Source organism: Eptatretus burgeri, chromosome 16, assembly GCF_056783735.1.
Source record: "Eptatretus burgeri isolate ZD-2024b chromosome 16, Ebu_testis_v1, whole genome shotgun sequence".
Classification (NCBI taxonomy): Eukaryota; Metazoa; Chordata; class Myxini; order Myxiniformes; family Myxinidae; genus Eptatretus; species Eptatretus burgeri.
This window is the reverse complement of record NC_140976.1, coordinates 23,526,748-23,552,996: the sequence shown is the minus strand read 5'-3', so window position 1 is coordinate 23,552,996 and position 26,249 is coordinate 23,526,748. Positions and strand designations below refer to the sequence as shown.

Here is a 26,249-nt window from a genome sequence, read left to right as displayed (position 1 = left end):
TGATCCTGATAGAGGTCGATGAGACGTACACGATGGTATGACTTTCAAGGTCACCGAAGGTCAAGGTCAAGGTCACGAGGCCTTTGAAGTTGCGAAAATGACGATTTTCAAATTCTATCTCCTCTGCCATTTCTCAAGCGATCTTGAACTTGATTATGGCATATGAATCTATGGGACAATATCAAATTATGATTGGGCCGGATTTTCGATGTTCACTTTCGTTTTCGTGTCACATGACTTCAAATTTGGCCAAAAATTCGAAAATGACGATTTTCAAAATCTATCTCCTCCTACATTTCTCAAGCGATCTTGAATTTGATTGTGGCATATAAATCTATTGGACAATATCTAAATTTGATCAGGGCCGGATTTTCGATATTCGCTTTCGTTTTCGTGTCACGTGACTTCAAAGTTGGCAAAAAATGCGAAAATGACGATTTTCAAAATCTATCTCCTCCTACATTTCTCAAGCGATCTTGAATTTGATTGTGGCATATAAATCTATGGGAAAATATCTAAATTTTGTCAGGCCGGATTTTCGATATTCGCTTTCGTTTTTGCGTCACGTGACTTCAAAGTTTGCAAAAACTGCCCGACCTTCAGGAGGCTATATATTTTCTCGCAGAGATGATCGTCACTCCCGCACGGAAGTAATTTTTTTAAAAATAACATTTTATACATTGGCAAAGGCTGAAAAACGGTATGTCTCATGTTATCTCAAAAAGTCAGAGACTGATTTGGATGAAATTTGGTGGACAGGTTGGGTGTGTGACAAGGACGAATCAATTCAATTTTGGTGAAGATCCAAATCCGAATCTGGATCCGGATACCAGAATATATTATTTAATTGTTTCAGTGATTCTTCACCATTGAGAGATGGGGCCAACAATGATGTATAGCACATGATATTTCAATAAGTTGTGGACGAGTTGTGACAAAACGAGGTGGATGAGTTTGTTAAGTGACAAGAACAAGCCGATTCGATTTTGGTTCAGGTCCAGATCCAGATCCAGCCTATTAATGAGATACAAAATGTAAACTGCTCAGCCTGGCGGAGGTAAGCACTCAACCGAGTGCTGTTTGAATTTCCTCCTGTCATCCCTTTGTTTCATTGCAGAGCAAATTTCTTTCATATATCTCTCCGTTCATGACAAGTGCTTCCTTCTGACGGCTTTTTTTCTTCTGTAAAATGTTGTTTTGTTATTCGCAATAGATTCCACTTATCCCTAATCATCATCTTACATTTCATGGTTTCTGTTTCTTGCCACACCTGCTCATTTTGCTCATCGGTTTGACATTTTTGCTGCGTTTTCTGATGCATTCCATGGGCCTTGACATCCACCTGTGTAAATATGCAAATCTCATATTGCTCTCTCTCTCTCTTTCCTTTTCTCTGTCATTTAATCATTCGTTCCTCAATTTGTTCTGCTTTAAAACACCTCACCCTTCAATTCTCGATTCACACACTCGCATTTTCTGCCCTCTCACTTCTTCGATCACATCCACAGCCCTCTCGCTCCTTCCTTCATTTTCTGTCTTGATCCCTTCACAACTCTGCCCCTTCTTCCAAGCAGATTACTGTTAGTTTGGGTCAGGCTCGAACTTCAGCCTCTCCCAAACCACGCTACAAATCCTACGTCTACACCCAGCAGGTCTTCGTCCACTCTCCTCACAGACAAAGGCGTGGGCTGTCTGGAAAGGTCTGTCCACTGCCTGTGGTTCATGTTGCCGAACTGGCAGTGTCAGTCCCTGGCATTAATACACCTTCCCTTGCCTGGTTTATTGAAATAGTTTGGGTCAGCAATGAGCGCTATGCTGCCATTTTGGTGGTGTCGACTCTAATTAGATGGTGTGTATTTGTTTTGGGCTCCCCAATGCTGAGATGCTAAACATAAGGAGAAATTTGGCCATTCAAGTTCAGAATAGGTTGTACAAATGATGCCCACACATACATTGCTGACTGAAATTATGCCTTGAGATCTGTTTCGTGCCTGAGAGTGTCTACCTCCTGCATGGTAATAAAGTAACTGTCCTTTGCCTGCAAGTTACTATCGTCTGCGCATCAGTAACTGTACTCTATCTGATGGTGCGTTTCCTTATGCCTGTCCCCATGGTTGACTGCACTTACCTCCATAGCCCAAGGTAGTCCCTTAAGTCTTACATTATGTACTTTCCATCCCAGCTTGATGTTCTTTGTACTTACCATACCATTCCATCCAATGCAGGGTATTACATCACACTCTGGTGCGAATGTTTTCAATCGCAGCACGATGTGTTGTAAACATTTCCAATCGGAATTCCGATCTTTCCCTTCATTACCCGAACATTCGACTGGATAGGGTGATGCAGTAACATTTGCATTGTTTAAAGCAAGCGGCTAATTAGCTAATTAAATCTTCCTTAAAAGTGATCTCGGCAAAAAAACCCAAAAACATTCTTTTTCTTCCTATTTCTTTTGGAAACTTTTTTTTTTTGCGAACTACAAGCGGTGACGGAAGTTTGTCGCAACATTTCAAAAGGATGGTGTTTTTGCATCGTCGTTTTGTGAAAGTTTTAACAGGTCCTCAAAATGAAATGTTTGCGATTATGAATGCTTATCGTTGTTATCCATGTTTTCTTGTCAATATATATATTTTTTTAATTGCAAAGGAATGTGAGACATTCTTTTCAATTTCCATGCATGTCTGAATGAATGTAGGTAGCTGTGCCCACCCTTTTGCATTTTGTCTCATTTGAACCTGAAAACATAGCTTGCTGGTCATGTTCTATAATCTTTGTGCAATCAATTGCTCAGATGCCTTGTTGTGCTGGACCCTTTTTAGCTCGCCTGTTCGAAGAACAGAGAGCTATAGCAATACCCCCGGCGTGAGTGTGAGTGTGAAAATGTTAAAGTTTTTGGTGCAAGTTGTTAACCTCGGCCATCTTCGAAGATGGATGGAGGTTACTGTTTTCACCCCTTTCTGTTTGTTTGTTTGTTATCTTGCCAAAACGAAGTTTTTGCAAGATATGTGAGTCAGCTTGTATGTTTTTATTATTTTTTTTGGTTTGTTTGTTTGTTTGTTTGTCTGTAATCACGTATAAAAAATTCTGCAGAGCACAGTTATCTTTGGAAATTTTTGTAACTTCGCATATCAGAGGCCTACAGAGGTCCCTTTCAGCGCACAAAATTTTGAAGGTCAAGGTCAAAGGTCAAGGTCACTTTGTTGCAAATCAGGGTAGTGGACGAAACCCTTATTTTTTGAGTAATTTTGATCGGATCGTCTTCAAACTTCATGAGAATATAGTTCATGGTCTGGCACTCAGCTGATTAATTTTTGGTGGCGATTGGCCTTGACCTTCATGGTTAGCGCCTAAGGTCAAACATTTGACCCCAAGGTCAAATTTTGAAATCTTAGATACCTTATCGAGTAATACCTCATCTGAAAGCGCTTGATAAGTGCTTTCCAGATCTGTCAAAAGTTTGACGCTATGACGTCATTTGATGACGCATGACGAAAAACGGATTTTTCATGAAAATTTTATTTTTTTGTTTGTATGTAATCACGTATAAAAAATTCTGCAGAGCACAGTTATCATTGGAAATGTTTGTAACTTCGCATATCAGAGGCCTATAGAGGTCCCTTTCAGCGCATAAAATTTTGAAGGTCAAGGTCAAAGGTCAAGGTCACTTTGGCGCAAATCAGGGGAGTCGACGAAACCCTTATTTTTTGAGTAATTTTGATCGGATCGTCTTCAAACTTCATGGGAATATAGTTCATGGTCTGGCGCTCAGCTGATTAATTTTTGGTGGCGATTGGCCTTGACCTTCATGGTTAGTGCCTGAGGTCAAACATATTTGACCCCAAGGTCAAATTTTCAAGTTTTAGGAACCATATCGTGTCGTACCTCAAATTGAACACCTCGATGAGTGCTTTCTCGATATGTCAAGCTTGAGACATTATGACGTCATTTGGTGACGTTATGAGGCAAATGCATATTTTTCATGGTTACTCTGTAGAACGATTCTCATCGGAATCTCTCGTCGGCAGATATTCCTCAAGGAGTCGCTCCTGGTGAATAGCAGCTCTGTTCACCTCAGTGTGACCTTAAAGAAGTCACACGTGGTCACCTTTTGGCAAGATACGGGTCACCCTGAGGGTGACATTGGTTTATTTATTTGTGTGTTTGTTTGTTTGTTTGTTTGTGAACAGTATTACGGAAAAACGCATCAACGGATTTCGACGAAACTTGGTGGGGGGGGGGGGTAGGTATGGTCCAAGGATCATGCCATTAAATTTTGGACTTGGTCCCCCCCCAAAAAAAAATTGTTGGAGAATTTTTTTTCGCATTTATTCGTTTTAAGTGATTTCCAACCCCCCAACAAAAATTGTTACCCCCCCCAAAAATAGAGTTTTTTTTGCATTTCTACATGTTTTAATTGATTTCCAACCCCCCCAAAAATTTCGAGAAAATTTTTTTTTTTGTATTTCTACATGTTTTAAGTCATTTCCACCCCCCCAAAAATTGTTAGAGAAAATTTTTTTTTTGCATTTCTACATGTTTTAAGTGATTTCCAACCCCCCCAAAAAAAAACTGTTAGAGAAAAAAAAATTTTTGCAACTTTTTTTCAACAAAATTTCGATTTCTTTTTTTGCATTTCTACATGTTTTAATTGATTTCCAACCGCCCCCCCCCCCAAAAAAAATGTTGGAGAAAAGAACTATAACTCTGTCAGCACTGTTGACATTATATTTAATGAATAAGATATAAGGTTCACTTGAGTGACCCAGCAGTATTGGCGGCGGAGGTTTTGCACTCTCCCGAGTGCTCCCCCTCTAGTTAACCTCCGCCATCGAAGATCGGAGGTTACTGTTTTCACCCCTTTCTGTTTGTTTGTTTGTTTGTTTGTGAACAGTATTACGGAAAAACTCCTCGACGGATTTCGACGAAACTTGGTGAGGGGGTGAGGTATGGTCCAAGGATCATGCCATTAGATTTTGGACTTTGTCCCCCCCCCCCAAAAAAAAAATTGTTAGAGAAAATGTTTGTTTTTTTTGCATTCCCACATGTTTTAAGTGATTTCCACCTCCCCCAAAAAAAAATTGTTAGAGAATTTTTTTTTTTGCATTTCTACATGTTTTAAGTGATTTCCAACCCCCCCAAAAAAAAATTGTTAGAGAAAAAAAATTTTTTGCAACTTTTTTTTAAACAAAATTTCGATTTCTTTTTTTTGCATTTCTACAAGTTTTAAGTGATTTCCAACCCCCCCCCCCCAAAAAAAAAATGTTGGAGAAAAGAACTATAACTCTGTCAGCACTGTTGACATCATATTTAATGAATAAGATATAAGGTTCACTTGAGTGACCCAGCAGTATTGGCGGCAGAGGTTTTGCACTCTCCCGAGTGCTCCCCCTCTCGTTTCCTTTCTAATGTTTTTATCTACCACACTATTTTTTACTGGTTACAATATACAAATACACATATTGCTTTAAAATTATTTGGATCAGACTTCACTGCAATGCTTTATAAAAAATATTATTAGACTAGTCTTTTAAAAACGATAAATGTATCAACAGGCGAGCATTGGGTGGCTTTGACACCAACTCTCTGGTTGTACTTGTTGTGAGGGGCCATCTACATATTATATTTTGAGGTGTGATTGCTTGATGGGGGTTAGAAAATAAAGGAAATGTTTGAGGGGATGGGAGAGAGAGGACAGTAGGAGGAGAAATGGGAATGGGAGAGAAGGGGATTGTTTTTGACATGGAAGCAGGAGGCAAATGTCAAGTATTCCATCATGATTTTGTCAGAGTTCATATATGGGACCTTATGGTGTGCAGGAGGGGCAAAAGGTTTTCCCTCAACCGTTTTCCCATCATACGAACGGTCCTGCTCCAAAAAAAAGCACGGATGTTGGTCCTTGTTCTATGCTTTCCGACCATGCGCATTGTGACAAATTTTCCCACCGGTGGGTGTGCTTCATTATGCTGTTGGAATCGGTCTTGTTTTTGGCTCTAAAAGTATTGTTTAAGTGGAAAATCTCTTGACCTGACCCCATACATAGACAAACCAACAATGGTGGATGAGAGTCAATCGTTTGGGTTAACGGTGAAGTCCTCTAATGCAACCAAACCACCCCAAATCATATCAAGAAAGTACAATACATAATAAATACTGTACTAGCAACTCATTATGTTTTTTAACCTTCCTCTTTTTTCTATACTTTTTGTTTGCATGCTAATACTTAAACCTGAAAGGCTCTTTGAAATTGCCAAGAGACAAAAGCAGGCCTTGCAAAACACTAACAAACAATACAAAGGCTGATTACGTGATGATAAAGTATGTAACATCTATAGTATTAACCTTCATAAACTGACTGCAAAAAAATAGTCAAGAGTTGTCAGCCAGACGTGCGATAGGACATCGATTGAGATAAAGGAAGTGTGAACTTTTTCAATGTTTCTTTGCGATATTTTGAATGAACAATTACAAATGAACTCTTACAAGCGAGATGTTCATCTGTACACTCCCTCCCTCCTCCCCCCCATCCACCCCATGTCTCCACCCCATGCCAGCCCCCGCAATCCACCCCATTCCTCCCCCCCCATCCACCCCATTCCTCCCCCCTTGTCATCACAACTCCCTCCTTGTGAATGACACGAGTTCACAGCAGCACTGTCACTGTCCTTATCATATAATCACCCAACAAAACCTTATTTACATACATGGTCAAGGCTCGTGGAAGAGTTAGAGCAGAATGGAATGAAACAAAATGGAAAGGGGGAAACACCATCAGCAGAGTAGAAGTGAGAGTGAGATCAAGGGAGGGTGAGAGGGACACATGGGGCGAGCAAGCTGCACACAGGATGAAACACAACAAGAGGAATGAAAAAAGGAACGAATGAACCAACAGCTAACAAAAAAAAAACAATGTCACCCGCAGGGTGACCCGTATCTTGCCAAAAGGTGACCACATGTGACTTCTTTAAGGTCACACTGAGGTGAACAGAGCTGCTATCCACCAGGAGCGACTCCTTGAGGAATATCTGCCAACGAGAGATTCCGATGAGAATCGTTCTACAGAGTAAACATGAAAAATATGCTTTTTCCTCATAACGTCACCAAATGACGTCATAATGTCTCAAGCTTGACATATCTAGAAAGCACTCATCGAGGTGTTCAATTTGAGGTACGACACGATATGGTTCCTAAAACTTGAAAATTTAACCTTGGGGTCAAATATGTTTGACCTGAGGCACTAACCATGAAGGTCAAGGCCAATCGCCACCAAAAATTAATCAGCTGAGCGCCAGTCCATGAACTATATTCCCATGAAGTTTGAAGACGATCTGATCAAAATTACTCAAAAAATAAGGGTTTTGTCGACTCCCCTGATTTGTGACAGTGACCTTGACCTTTGACCTTGACCTTCAAAATTTTATGTGCTGAAAGGGACCTCCTCTAGGCCTCTGATATGCGAAGTTACAAAAATTTCCAATGACAACTGTGCTCTGCAGAATGATTTGTACGTGATTACAGACCAAAAAAACAACAAAAAAAAACATATGAAGGTCAAGGCCAATCACCACCAAAAATTAATCAGCTGAGCGCCAGACCATGAACTATATTCCCATGAAGTTTGAAGACTATCCGATCAAAATTACTCAAAAAATAAGGGTTTCGTCGACTCCCCTGATTTGCGCCAAAGTGACCTTGACCTTTGACCTTGATCTTCAAAATTTTGTGCACTGAAAGGGACCTCTATAGGCCTCTGATATGCGATGTTACAAAAATTTCCGATGATAACTGTGCTCTGCAGAATTTTTTATATGTGATTACAGACAAAAAAAAAATAACATACAAGCTGACTAACATATCTTGCAAAAACTTCGTTTTGACAAGATAACAAAAAGATGACAGAGAGGAAGGTTGGGGGGGTGTGGTGGGGTGGGCGGTAGATCACAATAACTTGGAAAACGGAAGTGCTTGGGAATGTGATCATTTGGGGTAAAAGAGTTCATCAGCATGGATGGGGGATGACCTGAGGTATTGGTAAATCGATGTCTTCAAGCCCTGGAGGGAAGAATGTAACTGAACATACTGGGGAAGTTGGTTCCACAGACCAGAGAGAGGAACAAATGATTATAGGTGAGCAGTGAGGGTGGATTTTGGGAGTTTCACAAGAAGAGGCACACCTGTGCTCCTATCCACTGATAAGGCTTTCATTTACAGCTTTATGGAGTACTGCTTATCCTTCTGAGCCTTCAAGACCACTGGAATCTCTTGCGATGAGATATGGTCCTATCACTTCTCCATAACTGACAGGTTGGTGGTCTCTCTGTCTTATTCTGCCTCATTTCTGGTCTTGCACGCTCTGCCTTGAGCACCTTGAGAGTGTTGACTGCACCTTGAGAGTGCTGTGAAATGTGGTGGTACCAACTCTGACTTATTTCCAGTTGTTACTGGAGTTCGTCAGGGGTGTGTACTGGCCCCCACACTTTTCAGCACTTGTATGGACTGGATACTCGGGAGGATGTCAGAGAGATCAAGCTGCGGTGCATCGTTTGGGAATGTCAAGATCTCGGACCTTGATTTCGCAGATTTCACCACATTCTTCATCACCTGGCATGTACAAAAGTTTGTTCACGGTATTAAAAAAATCTGGCCCTAAGGGGCTTTATGGGGCTACCCCCCACCCCCCAAATAGGTATTTGCTTTCTTCTGAGAAACTACACACTGTTCCAATGAAACTTGATTGCAACCTTCATCACATCACCCATGATGTACCAAAGTTTGTTCATGGCTTAAAAAAAATTAGGATCTGAGGGGGTCTACAGAGGGAGTTTACAGGGGGGGGTGGGGGTTGCCCCCTTTAAAGAGGTATTTGCTTTCTTCTCAAAAACGACATAATTCCAATGAAACTTGACTGCAACCTTCATCACCCATGATGTACCAAAGCTTGCTTACGACATTAAAAAAAAAATCTGGGTCAAAGGAGGTCTAAGGGGGGTGGTGGGGAGGGGGGGGTTGCTCCCCAAAACAGGTATTTGCTACAACGTTGGTTCATTTTGCTGATTCCATTCCATGTTGACTTCCTCCTCAGTATCATTATTCTACCAGCTAACCCAGGGGTATTGCCCCATTTTATTTTTTCATGCCGTAAATAAATTTTAGTACATCACGGGCGAATAAGGTTGTGGTCAAGTTTCATCAAAATCGTGTATATAGTTTCGGAGAAGAAGGTCCAAGTGTTTACATACAGCCTTACTGACTGACTAACTGACTGACTGACTGACTGCCAGACACCGTGTAATTTAAATACCTTACCTGAACCATGTTCCAGGTGAGCTAAAAATGAGGGGGGGGGGGTAAAATTAAATTTTAAAATTTAAATTAAAAATTTAATGCAACAGAAAAATGGACATTGTAATCAGCTCCGTCCATCAGTATCATTTTTCGTCCTGCCTCCTGGGGTGGGTGCAAATGGTCAAATACCCAAAAATGCAATTATGGGCAAATTTTTCGACATTTTTGATGAAACTTTGTGTGTGCTATCAACATTGGGGGACACATGAAATGTGTAACGATTTTTGGGATTTGACCCCCAGTTCATGCTTCAGCAGGTGAAGACTTGCGGTCACCGGGGTCAAAACAAAATGTTTTTTTTTTTTAATTCAAATTTGATATTGAGTCATTCCTGGTGGAACTTTACGCCACACCATCGATATCGCTCTAATTATTAATTTGTTGAGGACACATGCAAACATGTTGAAGTTTTACCCATATTTAACTCAAGGTTAGTTGGAGCATTGAAAGAGGCTCCAACACTTGCACAAAAAGTGATAATTTTTTTGTCGTTTTAGTCATGTTTGCTTGTTGAAGCACAATTTGCTTTTGTTTGTCGTTTACATTCATCAGCCGGCGGCATATAAGGACCTTCAAAACAAAACTAGGCTGGCATTACTGAACAAGGTAACTAATTCATGCTTGGCCTTTTCATTCAGATCATGCTGCTCAGCCTGACTTTGGATGTGACAGAGAAGGAAGCATTTTAAATATGCTACATTTAAATGTGTGGCAGTTTCAGATGTATATGCTCATGCCTGGATTGTATATAACATCAATGCAGAGAAAACAGTTGGGGATGCATCTTTGCAGAGGTTGTACCTCCCAATGCAAGTCGGGGGCCAAATCATCCCCACTCTTCTCTGCTGCCTGGATTTGTCAGGGCAGCGTGGCCATGGTCAAATTTCTGATGGGTCCCCATGGACTGGTTCTTTCTCTTTCTCTTTCTCTCTCTCTCTCTCTCTCTCTCTCTCTCTCTCTCTCTCTCTCTCTCTCTCTCTCTCTCTCTCTCTCTCTCTCTCTCTCTCTCTCTCTCTCTCTCTCTCTCTCTCTCTCTCTCTCTCTCTCTCTCTCTCTCTCTCTCTCTCTCTCTCTCTCTCTCTCTCTCTCTCTCTCTCTCTCTCTCTCTCTCTCTCTCTCTCTCTCTCTCTCTCTCTCTCTCTCTCTCTCTCTCTCTCTCTCTCTCTCTCTCTCTCTCTCTCTCTCTCTCTCTCTCTCTCTCTCTCTCTCTCTCTCTCTCTCTCTCTCTCTCTCTCTCTCTTTTCTCTCTCTCTCTCTCTCTCTCTCTCTCTCTCTCTCTCTCTCTCTCTCTCTCTCTCTCTCTCTCTCTCTCTCTCTCTCTCTCTCTCTCTCTCTCTCTCTCTCTCTCTTCTCTCTCTCTTTCTCTCTCTCTTTCTCTTTATCTCTCTCTCTCTCTTTATCTCTCTCTTTCTCTCTCTCTCTTTCTTTCTTTCTCTCTCTCTCTTTCTTTCTCTCTCTCTTTCTCTTTATCTCTCTCTTTCTCTCTCTCTTTCTCTCTCTCTTTCTCTTTATCTCTCTCTTTCTCTCTCTCTTTCTCTCTCTCTTTCTCTTTCTCTTTCTCTTTCTCTTTCTCTTTCTCTCTCTCTTCTCTCTCTCCTTTTCTCTCTCTCTTGGACCTAGCTTCACGGAGGAAGAGTTGCATCATCTTGGAAGTGGGGCATGTCTGTGTCACTCATGGGACATTGATCAGCTATAACTGTGCTGTGGGCCTGTTCGAGAGAACTGTCCGGTGCTAAACAACAACAATAACGCAGAGTATTCATGTAATTTCCATATTCTTGGAACTAGTTCATTCCATTGAAGGATCACAGATACATCATTGATTGGATAATACCGTATCCCTGAAGATTCTCGGGGTCAGACATCTGGGCACTTGTTTGCTAACGCACGTACTTCTCCCAAGCTACCAGTGTAAAGAGGCAAAGGACCCACCTTGAAGGGGAATACGTGTATGTAAACATATGCAATTTTATGGTGAACAATGTACATTGTATTTCTCCTGTCAAACTTCACTTCATACCTTTCCTGATGTTTTTTGTATTTGTCATTTATTAATGGAAAAGAAAGATGGTGAAGAGCTGCTGCATGTTTGGGTGCAAAATAATAAGTCGAAATGCCCCAATTTGCCCTTTTACTTGATACCAAACCATGTCACAAAACCAGCGAAGAGAGCTGCTGCGATTCTAAATTTAAATCTCGACCCTAGGGCTAGATCCGATCTCTGTAATCAAATAGACTATGTAGTGATGTAGTGTTCAATATTAAAATAAAAGTAAATTCATCAAATAAATAGCTGTCCAAATCTGTATTATAAAAGGAGCCGTGTCTGTCTGTCTGTCTGTTTGTTTGTTTATCATGTTATAACTTGAGAACGGATTGATGGATTTCAATGAATCCAATGCCGGTGGATTCAGGAAACTCCCAGGAAGGTTTGTGATACAAAAAAGTAAAAGAAAAGAAAAGAAAAGGAAAGAAGCTAACATGCCATACAGGCACCCATGCCAACTTGCGACACTCGTTATCCCCGCACGGAGGGCAGGACCTCCCAGAAATCCTTTTTTTTTAAACTTGAGAACGGATCAACGGATTTCAATGAAACCACTCTCAGGAAGTAAACGCAACCACTTATCCTTCTCCCTACAAAGATATTGATCCACAACGTTGATTCTCAATCTCCACAAATCTAAGGCTTACAAATTTATGTTAAAAACAAAATCTCTTCCTCCATCATCATCTTCTTCACTTTATAATGCTGTCTCATTCAATTCCGTTTTTCAAATCGATTAGATTCAGAAAACTCTTGCTCCGTGCAATACAGTACTCTTTTTTTCAACATTTCCATTTTATTCATATAACAGTAAAATATTGCTCCATCAAACAGTATTTCTGATAACACAGCACCTTTTAATGCACCAGAAAGCAGGTCCCTCAACTTGCAACGCAGGTGAGTAAAGGATGAAAACAAAAAAAAAGCAGTTGATATTTCAATAATTTATTTGCACAATATTTAAAAGTGAAAGTAAATTTTATTAATTTTCTCTTAAAACCTGTCGGCCAAAACACTATAACATCTATTTATTACATAAGCAAAAAATGGCACAATTTCACAGAGGGGAGGAGGCACGTGACTTTAAAAATCTCTCACGTACATACATAAAAAAAATCTACACCGGTATTATAAAAGGAGCCTCGTCTGCCTGTTTGTCGTGCTCTAACTTGAGAACTGATTCATGGATTTCAATGAAACCCATGATGGCGGATTCAGGGAACTCCCAGGAATGTTTGTGATGCAAAATGAAAAAGGAAGGAAGGTTTGTGTGTGGGTAGCCTACATCATGGGCACACGTGGGGAAACGGCAAACGCGAACTTGCGACGCTAGTTATCCCCACACAGAGTGCAGGATCTCCCAGGAATCCTTTTTTGTTATTGCCCTATATCATCCATGAGCTGGACCCCAAAATTTCATGGATTGGTACCACCTGGGGGCAGTAAAGGCCACTATGATTTTCTGAAAGTACATGTTCTATAGTTTCAAAAAATCCCATAAGCCAAGGCTGGATCCACAGCTTAATTGTAAAAATCGGCCTTTGAATGTTGGAATGTGCGTTTGAATTTGAGGACAAAATTTTGGGGTAGGGGAAATCAAAAATGCAATAACTCAATAAATAGAAGGAATAATTTAACAAATGACCACTCATATTTTTGCTAATCAAATTTGTTTTTAATTAAAATTAGTTTTATGCAAATTAGGTCATTCTCAAGGTCAAAAGAAGTCAAAAGGGCATCACTTTTGGCGGATGCCTAAAATCTGGATACCCATTTAAGAAATCACCATAAAAACATCCAAACATGGCATTTCCTGATTCAAAATGAGTCTTATTATAGCTGAAGGAGCTCAAAACCATTTAAAGGAAACAAAATGAGGTTATCCCTATCAACAGAAATAGGACATGGAATAATTGCGGACATAAATTTCAAAAGAGGAAAAAATGTGCGATTTGGGTTGGGGAAAATGAAAAATGCAATAACTCTACTAATGTATGGGATTATGATCGAAAAGACCTTTTATTTTGCTGATTATTGTGGCTTCTGTTGCACAAACAATGTTTTATGCAAATAGGTCATTACCAAGGTCACCAGAGGTCACTTTTGCATACAGCATGTGTCGCAGGTCATCATAAGTCATTGCTCAAAATACATGTGTAATTTGTAATGCTGAGACTGAAATTACTGATCTGATTGGAGAGTTTTCGATCAATGTATGCCAGATGACTTTTACAGAGACACTTGAAAACCCCTCATTTGTATCCTTAGCTGACAAGTTCTCTTTGCATCTGAACCAGCGACGCAGTGGCACCGGGAAGCTTGCCGTATTTTGGATGTTATACGTAGACCTTGTTGATGTCATGCTGAACTTCTTGCATAGTTCGAGAGAGGGTAATTGGGCTATACATCTGAAGGTGGTTCAAGATATGATACCCTGGGTATTTGCATATGACAACACCAATTATGCAAGATATCTTTCCCATTACTACGCTGAAATGTCGCATCTAAAAACTGAGCATCCTGAAGCTCATGGGTTTCTTCAACATGGTGGTTTTTCTGTTCAACTGGGGCCAAGGAATCCATTTGGGAGGATACCCGTGGACCAGACGATTGAAGAAACCGTCAACAAAGACACCCAGACGCCAGGAGGAACGAAAGGGTTCAGCCTTAAACCGGGGGCAGTTAGCAGACACTACCTCACTGCAGAATATCGTAGTTCATTTTTACACATGCTCAGGGACGTCACTGGAATACGCAACTTCACGTCAAACACTGGTCATCCAGATCTTAGCAAATCTCGCATAAAGAAGGATGAAAAAGATGTATTGTTCTTGATTGACATGCTGCAGAATAACTGGATCAATCCCTTCAGCACTGAGACCTCAGATCTTGTTAGTATTTCCACTGGGATGGCTGCTCCAGAAAACATCACAAAGGACCTGTTGGAAGCTAAGGCGAAAAGTGAAAAGGCCTCCAAGGAATTCCGAGAAGACCGAATAGAATGTCAACCTGCAAAGACAAAGTTTTTTTTGTACCCATAAAAAAAGCAAAAGCTTAAGACATTCAGTGACATGATTGTAAAGAAGAAATACCAGGTTGCTGGACGACAGAGTATTCTCAAAGCTGACCGTGATCTGTTTGCCAAAATGATCCTGATTGCACAGACTAGACATCTGAGTATGAAGGATGTTTTGGCACATCAATTAGAGCCAATACCATGGGCAATTGCCACACCAGAGGGCACACTGAGAAAAAAACAAAAAAGTCTTCATTGATGGATAGTTTGAAGAAGGATTTGCAGCCTATAAAGTCAATTGACAGAAATTCTGCTTGCATAATTGATGGAATGGCCCTGGTGCAGAAGATGAATGCAAATGGTATGACATTTGCTGAGTTATCTCAGATGTTGCACAGGATGGTGCTGATGGAAGGTTCAGTCTCAAGACGTGTTGACGTTGTGTTTGACGTTTATCGGGACCAATCGATAAAAGATGCAGAGCGAGTTAATCGAGGGTCTGCCAGCGGGACAACATTCAAGGCTATTGCCCAAGGACACAGGATAAAACAGTGGAGAAAGTTCCTTCGTAGTCCAAAAACAAGAACCAACTCATTGAATTCCTTGCAAATGAATGGAGCAGCACAGACCAACCGGAGAAGCTAACAAATATAGAAATGTTTGTTACAGTTGGAGAAAGGTGTCAGAAGCTATCAGTGAACTCGGTTAGTGATGTTGAATGCCTTCGGTCTAGTCAGGAAGAAGCAGACACAAGGATGCTGTTGCATGCTGCGCATTGTGCAAAATCTGGTTTTTCTGAAGTCGTGATCATGTCTGAGGACACAGATGTGTTCGTTTTATGTGTAGCATTCTCCTCCAAAATAGCATGTCCAATCTATATGAAAAGTGGCACAAAAACGTGCATCCAGTACACTGACATTCAGAAAGTTGCAACCATAATTGATCATATGTGTGACACACTTCTGGGACTTCACGCCTTCACAGGGTGTGATTCGGTTAGTGCATTTGCTGGCAAAGGCAAGCTTTCCACTGTAAAACTAGTCCGCAAAACTGAGGAACATCAAGAAACGTTGAAACGCCTAGGTTCCAATTGGGATTTGTCCACCGACCTCTTCAACAGTCTAAAAGCCCTTACTTGCCAGATATACTGCTCAGACTCCAAAGCGAGAAGTATCAATGAACTACGTTTCAATCTGTTTTGTGCCTGGAAAGGTGAGGCAGAATCATGGCAGCTTCCCCCATGTTCAACGTCCTTACTAAACCACTGTAAGAGGGTGAATTATCAGTGCGCAATATGGAAAAGGAGCTTGGAGGCACTCTCGGAGATTCCCCCACCCATTGGAAATGGATGGAAGATTGAAACTGAAGATCTGGTCATTGATTGGAGTGATGCACCACCTGCCCCAGAAGCTGTTATGGAACTTCTCTCCTGCACTTGCTCAAAAGAGTGCATTGAGGAAACCTGCACTTGTCTTCAAAATACGCTGCAATGTACATATATGTGCAAATTGACCACTTGTTCAAATCAGGCACTGAGGATGAGTTGGTGACTTCAGAAGATATCGAAGGTAGAGATGATGAAAGTGACGATGATGACGACGACGATGCAAGCGATAGCGATTAGTCACAAGTTTCAAGTGCTACATTCTTCTCAGTAACAAGTGAGTCACCTGCTCCTTGACTTGCAATTGCACTGTTTTCCACTTATATTTTTGTAGATGTGTGAAATTTGCGAGCCTCGTAATATGCACTTTTTTCATAGGTTGGGGTTAATATAAATGTTGTACTGTTGGCCCAGGAAGTTGGCCCAACTGTCCCAGGAATAAAACGTTTCGCTTGTCAATTTTATGATTTGTGGTTTACAGGACATGTGGAAAACGCTCAATGGCGAGGTTCACGATAATCCCAAGACTATAACATTTTGACCTCTGATGACCTCGATAAAAGTATTATGAGCATAAGATATATTCCAAGTGATAGAACTATTTACACAACAGAATAAGTGGTCAGTTTTGCCTCACTAAATTCCATGTTTGTCATTTTTACGGTGATTTCTTGAATGGGTATCCATATTTTAGGTACCCGCCACAATGATGACTTTTTGACGTCTGGTGACCTTGGTAATGACCTAATTTGCATAAAACATTATTTGTGCAACAGAATCCACAATTATCAGCAAGATAAGTGGTCATTTGGCTAATAATTCTATATAATAGTAGTGTTGTTGCATTTTTCATTTTCCCCATCCCAAATCGCAAATATTTTCATCTTTTGAGATATATATGTCCGCAATTATTCCACGTCCTACCTCGGTTGATAGGTATAACCTCATATTGTTTCCTTTAAATGGTTTTGAGCTCCTTCAGCTATAATAAGAACCATTTTGAATCAGGAAATACCATGTTTGGATATTTTTACGGTAATTTCTTAAATGGGTATCCATATTTTAGGCACCCACCAAAAATAGTGACCTTTTGACCTCTGGTGACCTTGAGAATGACCTAATTTTCATAAAAATAATTATAATAAATAAAACTTTTGATTAGCAAAAATATGAGTGGTCATTTGTTTAATTATTCCTTCTACTTATTGAGATATTGCATTTTTGATTTCCCCTACCCCAAAATTTTGTCCTCAAATTTGAACGCACATGCCAACATTCAAAGGCCGATTTTTACAATTAAGCTGTGGATCCAGCCTTGGCTTATGGGATTTTCTGAATATAGGTATATAGTTTTGAGTCACGCCAATCTCTTGAATTTGCCAGTCATTTGGCGCACTGAGAATGCCACGAGGGAATCATGAGTCGGTATCCTCCTTGGGCCCTTCTGCTAATTTGGGGATGGGGAATTGTAATTTGTTTGGGGAATTGTAATTTGTTTGTGGAACTGGCGATAACTCATCTACTCTTCACAAACCATATGGTGGGATTTTTTTTGTGTCGACCAACAATTCAATTTATCTTAGCAGACTGGATCCAAGGTTAGCATCCATCTGATTATGGTGCACCCGTTGATGAAACGCCCTTTCTGCGAAGCACCAAACTGTCAGTTTATAGTCGGGTCAATAATTGAACCGAGACGAGACTGTTTTATAGAAAGTGTGTTTCCTCTGCACCATCCTGTTGGGCAGCTTTGCAGAGTCGGACATTATTTTTACAGCGCGTGCGCTGTATACAATTGCACCGAGTTTGAAATGTCCCCGGCGTCGTCCACCACGTCTCCGGTGGGTCCGGTGTCCTTCCGTCCCCCCAACCCCTCCCCCACGTCCCTCAAGACAGCCAATGACGGCCGTCCGGTAGATGCAGTGCGTAACCTCGACGGAAATGGCAACAATTGACGAAAATACCCGAGTATTTCAATGGAAATTTGTGAAACTAATGTGTTATATATGTGAAAACCATTTAATTTATTGCTTGACAGAAAAACACGAAGAAACGCTCCCCTCATGTACGAACGAACGAACGAAAGACGTCATTTCCGTCCACCATGGCATTTCGTGCCAAACGCAGAAAGCTAAGTTCTTCTTATGCCATCATTCTCTTTAATATTAGCCATAAACAAGTGTTTCGTCATGCATTAGTAGTTGAAATTTACTTACAATCATTCTTTTGCAGCCTCCTGCCATGCTGTATCGAACGATTTCATTGCTTCTGTTATATATAAAGGTGCTTATCACAATAATAACAAGATTTTTACATTTCAAATAATAAGTATGCTTTTTTATTGTTTTTCAACTGAAAAAGCATAAATTGCGTATTTTAACATTAATGTACTCATTTGAATCACCACACGCGCTGTATTGAAGGATTTCACTTGTTTTTATTGTTTGCTCATCGAGAACAAACGAAATAAAAAATAACAACAATGTCACCCACAGGGTGACCCATTTCTTGCCAAAAGGTGACCACGTGTGACTTCTTTAAGGTCACACTGAGGTGAACAGAGATGCTATCCACCAGGAGCGACTCCTTGAGGAATATCTGCCTAGGAGAGATTCCGATGAGAATCGTTCTACAGAGTAACCATGAAAAATATGCGTTTGCCTCATAACGTCACCAAATGACGTCATAATGTCTCAAGCTTGACATAACTAGAAAGCACTCATCGAGCTGTTCAATTTGAGGTACGACACGATATGGTTCCTAAAACTTAAAAATTTGACCTTGGGGTCAAATATGTTTGACCTCAGGCGCGAACCATGAAGGTCAAGGCCAATCGCCACCAAAAATTAATCAGCTGAGCGCCAGACCATGAACTATATTCCCATGAAGTTTGAAGACGATCCGATCAAAATTACTCAAAAAATAAGGGTTTCGTCGACTCCCCTGATTTGCAACAAAGTGACCTTGACCTTTGACCTTGACCTTCAAAATTTTGTGCACTGAAAGGGACCTATATAGGCCTCTGATATGCGAAGTTACAAAAATTTCCAATGATAACTGTGCTCTGCAGAATTTTTTATATGTGATTACAGACAAACAAACAAACAAAAAACAAAAAAAACAAACATACAAGCTGACTAACATATCTTGCAAAAACTTCGTTTTGGTCGGATAATAAAAGTGTTAAATGTCATTAAAAACCCACTCTGTGATTTTAAGAATCTGTGCAATGGTTTATGTTGTTCACCATTTCCTAAAAACATTGAACGTCACTAAAGTGAAAGTACATTTTATGCCACACTGCCAGTTTCACAAAAGTGAAAGTACACACTGCTAGTTGACTTCATTATGATCAAATTACTAGAGTACTGAAATGTTCATAAGTAAATGAACAATCTAAGAAACTTGGAGAACCGTGAATATTGAAGCGACCTTGATTGATTTGTTCTTACATTTTCTCGTGGAAAGAAAACTAGGTTCTAAACTAGAGGGGGAGCACTCGGTAGAGTGCAAAACCTTCGCCACCAATACTGCTGGGTCACTGAAGTGAACCTGATATCCTATTCATTGTAGGTCAAAACGGATCAGACTCTCCTGAACCACGATTGAATAAACTAAACTCGATCGAGCGCATGTAGAAATGCCAAAAAAAAAAAAATCTAAATTTAAAAAGTTGCAAAATTTTGTTTTTTTTTTGGTTTGGAAATCACTTAAAACATGTAGAAATGCAAAAACAAAAATTAAAATATTTTTTCAAAATTTCCGCCATAGCGGCCACATTGGACTTTGGACCAAGTCCACAATCTAATGGCATGATCCTTGGACCATACCTAATCCCCCCATCAAGTTTCGTCGAAATCCATCCAGGAGTTTTTCCGTAATACTGTTCACAAACAAACAAACAGACAGGGGTGAAAACAGTAACCTCCGTCCATCTTCGATGGCGGAGGTTAACTTGAGGGGGAACACTCGGTAGAGTGCAAAACCTCTGCCGCCAATACTGCTCGGTCACTCAAGTGAACCTGATATCCTATTCATTCAATTTGACGTCAACAGTGCTCACAGAGTTATAGTTTGCAACTTTCCCTTTTACTTTTAACTTTTACATTCTCAATTCATTCGTCATAATTAGATTCTTTCAGACAGAAATTGATTTTACGTGGGTATATCCACCTGAAGTTCCAAAATCAGCTGCAATTATAATTTTGGTATGTTTTTTTTGTTGGAAATCACTTATAACATGTAGAAATGCAAAAAAAAAAAAATCGAAATTTTGTTGAAAAGAAAGTTGCAAAAAAGTTTTTTTTTTCTTTAACAATTTTTTTTTTTGGGGGGGGGGTTGGAAATCACTTAAAACATGTAGAAATGCAAAAAAAAATTCAAATATATTTTCAAAATGGCCGCCATAGCGGCCATATTGGATATTGGACCAAGTCCTAAATCTAATGGCATGATCCTTGGACCAGACCTTATCCCCCCACCAAGTTTCGTCGAAATCCGTCGAGGTGTTTTTCCGTAATACTGTTCACAAACAAACAAACAAATAAACCAATGTCACCCGCAGGGTGACCCATATCTTGCCAAAAGGTGACCACGTGTGACTTCTTTAAGGTCACACTGAGGTGAACAGAGCTGCTATCCACCAGGAGCGACTCCTTGAGGAATATCTGCCGACGAGAGATTCCCATGAGAATCGTTCTAGAGTAACCATGAAAAATATGCGTTTGCCTCATAACGTCACCAAATGACGTCATAATGTCTCAAGCTTGACATATCTAGAAAGCACTCATCCAGGTGTTCATTTCAGGTACTACACGATATGGTTCCTAAAACTTGAAAATTTGACATTGGGGTCAAATATGTTTGACCTTAGGCGCTAACCATAAACGTCAAGGCCAATCGCCACCAAAAATTAATCAGCTGAGCACCAGACCATGAACTATATTCCCATGAAGTTTGAAGACGATCTGATCAAAATTACTCAAAAAATAAGGGTTTCGTCTACTCCCCTGATTTGCGACAGTGGCCTTGATCTTTGACCTTGACCTTCAAAATTTTATGCGCTGAAATCTAACAAATCCCACAAATCTTTAGATTTCGTAAGAAACAAACAAACAGAAAGGGGTGAAAACAGTAACCTCCGATCTTCGATAGCGGAGGTTAATAAATGCAAATATAAATCGGACCATTCTTAGCAAGGAACTTCACTCCAAATACTGCACCTTTGTTTTATAGTGTCTTTGGTGGCGAGAATATAAAAGTGAAATGACCATAAAACGAACCCACAGTTTAAAAAAAAAACAAAACATAATGTCCGTGTCCAAAGGAAGCGGTTCAGTTTGGCATTTTTAAGATGACATAGGCAAAGCCTTGAAACCAACGAAACCCTTTTGAACCTTCTCGAATTACCCTTTAGAATTAAACATGATGGGTTAGAAAGGCTCATCGTCTTCATTTTTGACGGACGGACGGACAGATGGACAGATGGATGGAAGGAAGGACATACGCAAATATTAAAGCAGTTTCACCGCTTAAAAAATTTTAAAATAAACGTTTTCAACAATCTTTTGAAAATGTCGTTTACAGGTTGTGAATAGATGTTATTTTTCTCCACTTGTTAACAACAGAGGAACCAATGACGTCACATCTGACTATTTGTAAGCGGTGCAGCCGCTTCAATGCTTGGTACGTCCTTCCTTCCATCCAAAAATGATGAAGAAGAACATTAATTTCTAACCCCCCGTGCGGAATAACCAGAGTTGCAAGTTGGTGTTTGCAGTTTCACGACGTGTGCCCACCTCCCCATGCACACAGACATTAATTAATAAATAAATTACTTAATTAATTACAATGCTAATTTGTGGTTGCATCGGCTGATTCACAAGGCATCACCTCATTATTTGGAAACCTCCATCATTAACATGTCACTGTTCCCTGAATGTTTGTGGTGAGTTCTGTTCACCCAAATGAGATCCCACTGAACGAGAGCAGGAAAAGGATAATTTCATTGATAAGAACAGTGTATAATTTTCAGAAAGAAAAAAAAATAACCCAACGATAACTGCCATCAGGGTAATGGAATGATGTTGCTGCTTTGTGTTGTTAAAATTGCTGGTGTAACTGTAAGATGCATTACAACCCCTCATCAAACCTCTAATATCATTGCCATTTGCGATTAATCTCTGCCTGTGATGTGCTTTGTCCTGTCAACATTCTTTGGTGGGATGATTGAAAAATTATACATTATACCCACTAAAGATCTGTTTGCACGACGAGGATGTGTTGTGAATATAAAAGACTGTTAATGCCTTTTGACAGGTCTCGAGTTCCTTTGGAGCCAAGACGTGAGGTCTAGATTACTAAAATGACTAGTTTTTTTATTTTGATGTTAGTAATATCAAAAGTACTTGTTATAGTTGTTGAGTTGAGCTTTGGCAATCTCTCTTCTGGTAGCACACTGCCTATATGGATGTATGACGGATTTATAAATATCTCACCCCTTCAATCACAACCACGCAGCCCGTGACTTCAGAGGAGGAAGAAAGCGGTGGCTCCAGACCCGAGACCCCCAGCACCATTACAGAGCTTGAGACCGAGGTGGATCTCGAGAGCTACCAGGCGGCACTGGAGGAGGTGCTGGCTTGGTTGCTGTCTGCGGAGGACAACCTACAAGCCCAACCCGAGATTTCCACTGATGTGGAGGAGGTCAAAGAGCAATTCCATAGCCACGAGGCAAGTATAACCTGAATTTTGATCACTCTTTGCTTCAATCCCGATGTAATTTCCTCCATCTTGACCCATGGCTTCAACCGTGTGAATTGAAACGGCTGTCGTACCGTTGTACATTATTGTTCAAGCTTATACTTGTAAGCCAAGAGAGAAAAATGCGTCATGAGATTGGTTAAAACAAACAAACAAACAAGCAAACTCACAATGGCACTGAACGGTACACATGAACACCTGGCACATGGGATGGCGCATGTGCAATGCAGTGCTTTCACCATCATTTATGGGATAATGTGGGTTTGATGTGACCGTAATTTACCATTATTTTGTAACGTGATTGAAATACAATTGCACTTGGTTTCTCGAGCTCACATGGGAATAAAAAGCTATTTGGTTGTGATTGTGATCTATGTTTGCATGTCGGAATTGGCACTTGGTTGGTACAGGGAGTGAGTGTCAGCCACTAACAGGCTTGACAAATGAGCTTTTTGAAATTTCACAACGGTTGTCGCTACACTGTCCGTATTGATAAACCAAAACGTGAGCAGAGAGTAACGTTTGTTTGGATACGCGTGGTGTTGCGCAGTACAATTGGAATGGGAAGTTCACTTATTGTTTTTTTTTTTACCTTCGCCACTGAAGGTGACCGAGGTTGTGCATTCACTCATGTTTGTCTGTTCGTTTGTGAGCACGATATCTCAAAAAGTTGAGATTGGATTTGGACCAAATTTGTTGCATCGGTTGGGTGTGTGATGGGAACGAATTGATAATATTTTGGTGAAGATCTGGACCTGGATGCGAGAGTTTAAATATTGTTTTTTTTTAATGATTCTTCACCATTGAGACATAGGGCCAAAAACGATGTATATGGAGCACGATATTTCAAAATGTTACGGACGGATTTGGATGAATCTTGGTGGACGAGTTGGGAAGGTGACAAGAACAAGCTCATTCGATTTTGATTGAGGTCCGGATGCAGATCTGGTCTATCAGGGGACTACAAAACGTAAAATGATCAGTCCGTTTCACAACGGTTGTCATTGCACTGTCTGGATTTTTAAACCAAAGCATGAGCACAGTGTAAAGTTTGTATGGATGTACACGATGTTGCACAGTGCAATTAGTGTTGGAAGTCCACTTATTGTTTTTTACCTCTGCCACCGAAATGATTCTTCACGATTGAGATATATTGCGAAAAACGAGATATAACGTTTTAAAAAAAGTTGTGGACTGATTTGCACGAAACTTGGTGGACAGCTTTTGGGTGTGTGACAGGAACGAGTTCATTCAATTTTGGTGAAGATCCAGATCCTATAATTTTCTAAGTGATTCTTCACCATTGAGAGAGAGGGCCAAAAACGATATCTCAAAAAGTTATGGATGGATTATGATAAAACTTGGTGGATGAGTTAGTTATGTGACAATAACAAGCTGATTACATTTTGGAGGTCTGGATCCAGATGCGGTGAATCAGTGGGATTGAAAACATAAACTGATCAGCTCGGCAAAGGTATGCGCTGAACTGAGTGCCGTTCTCGTTTTATTTTTACCTCCACCACCGAAGGTGAAGGAGGTTATGTTTTCACCCCTTTCTGTCCATTTGTCTGTTTGTTTGTTTGTTTGTTACTTGCAAAATCAAAGATTTTTCAAGTATATTAGTCAGTCTATTTTGTTATTTTGTCTGTTTGTCTGTCTGTCTGTTTGTCACCTCCAGGTCACAATTTTAAACCAATCTTCACGAAACTTCACCACATGGTAGTTTGTCATAAGGAAGAAGCCTATTGTTTTTGAGGCCAAAACGTAGGTCAACAACCTGGGTGGGTTTCTAAAATCCTCAATTTTCATTCGATTGACTTGAAATTTGAAGAGGATTTATATTTCAGGTCACTGAATTCAACCAGCCAATTATTTTGGAGGTCCAAATCGGCCAAAAGGACAACGTAGGCCGAATTTCTGAAATTGTCAATTTTCATCTGATTGAATTGAAATTTGAAGAGGATTTATATTTCAGGTCACTGAGTTCAACCAGCCAATTATTTTTGAGGTCAAATTTGTTTTATGGATTTTGCAAGTGTCGTGCTCTACACATCGTGCTCTTTCTAGTTTGTCTGTTTGTTTGTTTGTTTGTTTCTTTGTGTGCAGGATATCTCAAAAAGTTTGGATGGGTCCAGATTAAATTTTGTGGACAGGTTCCATGTGTGATAAGGATGAATTGATTAGATTTTGGTGAAGACCCGGATCCGGATCCGGCTACTAGAAAATTTTAAGTGATTCTTCACCATTGAGAGCTTGGGCCAAAAACGATATGTAGCACGAGATCTCCAAAAGTTGTGGACGGATTCGGATGAAATTTGGTGGACACGTTGGGTGTGTGACAAAGTAGAATTGATTCAATTTTTTTTAAGATCCGAATCTGGATCTGGATCTGATAATTTTTTAAGTGATTCGTCACCATTGAGAGATAGTGATAAATCAATAAATAGCACGATATCTCAAAAAGTTGTGGACAGATTCATTGTATATTTATTTGTTTTACATGGTTAAAAAGTGGCTTGTTCACTAATTTGTGGCCACCTGATTTATACGGCCACTGATGGAGGATGATCACATTTGCTATTCATGAATTTTGTGTTTTGTGTGCACCCATTCTTGCATTTTTAAATCACACACGTAACACATGCCTCTTATTATGTAAATATGGGATGTACAAGCTTGGCTACAAAAATAAAAAGAAGAAGACATTGTTAAACACAATTTTAATTTTGATTAAACCTGAAGATAGCAATCAACGAATTTGATTTTATTCATTATATTTAACTGGTGAGTATAATAATCATATATATATATATATATATATATATATATATATATATATATATATATATATATATATATATATATATATATATGTGTGTCATATATATATATATATATATATATATATATATATATATATATATATATGTGTGTCATATATATATATATATATGTGTGTCATATATATATATATATATGTGTGTCATATATATATATATATATATATATATATATATATATATATATATACATATATATATATACATATATATGGAGCCTGGTGTTGGCGCAGTGGTTAGGGCAGCGGCTTGGGATCCAAAAGGTCCTGAGTTCAAGTCCCGTTGGGCCACTGAATTAATACACCAGGGGGTTGACTCAGCCTGTCATCCTTCCGAGGTCGGCGAAGTGAGTACCAGTGTACTGGGCCGGTGTATACCCCGGTTAAAATAGGTGTACCATATCCCTGTGTCGTAAGAGGCGACCAGGGTTGCGTCAGGAAGGGCATCCGGCGTAAAACATGTGCCAAATCACTATGCGGATTATAAGGATGATCCGCTGTGGCGACCCCTAACAGGAGCAGCCGAAAGAAGAAGAAGAAGATATATATATATATATATATATATATATATATATATATATATATATATGTACATATATATATATATATAATTATTTATGTATCGATATATACAGTATGTATATATAATATTTTATTTGGAAACTGAAAGGTCATATTTAGAAACAAATTGAGTAATGTTGCTTTATGTATATGATGATAAAAAAAAAATTGGCAATATAAATTGATAATGTCAATGAGGGAAGGGGATTCATCTTCGCCGAGCAGATTTGTGGTAAATAATTGATACTGCGAAATAATGGTAACGGGATTGACTTATTTTTCACCCACCTCATTC

General features: G+C 39.7%; 1 protein-coding gene across 6 annotated transcripts in view; it reads left to right on the top strand.

Annotated features, from left to right (window-relative positions):
- The window catches only part of LOC147010706 (dystrophin-like), a 1,018,488-nt gene that overhangs the window by 257,150 nt on the left and 735,089 nt on the right, over positions 1–26,249 (top strand). For 5 of the 6 annotated variants that reach the window (XM_085859617.1, XM_085859614.1, XM_085859615.1 and 2 more), the window contains 2 exons: positions 1,575–1,700; positions 22,312–22,524. In XM_085859617.1, coding sequence (XP_085715743.1) covers positions 1,575–1,700; positions 22,312–22,524 — 339 coding nt within the window. The remainder of the gene's footprint in view (positions 1–1,574; positions 1,701–22,311; positions 22,525–26,249) is intronic. The other variant, XM_085859618.1, reaches the window with a different exon arrangement.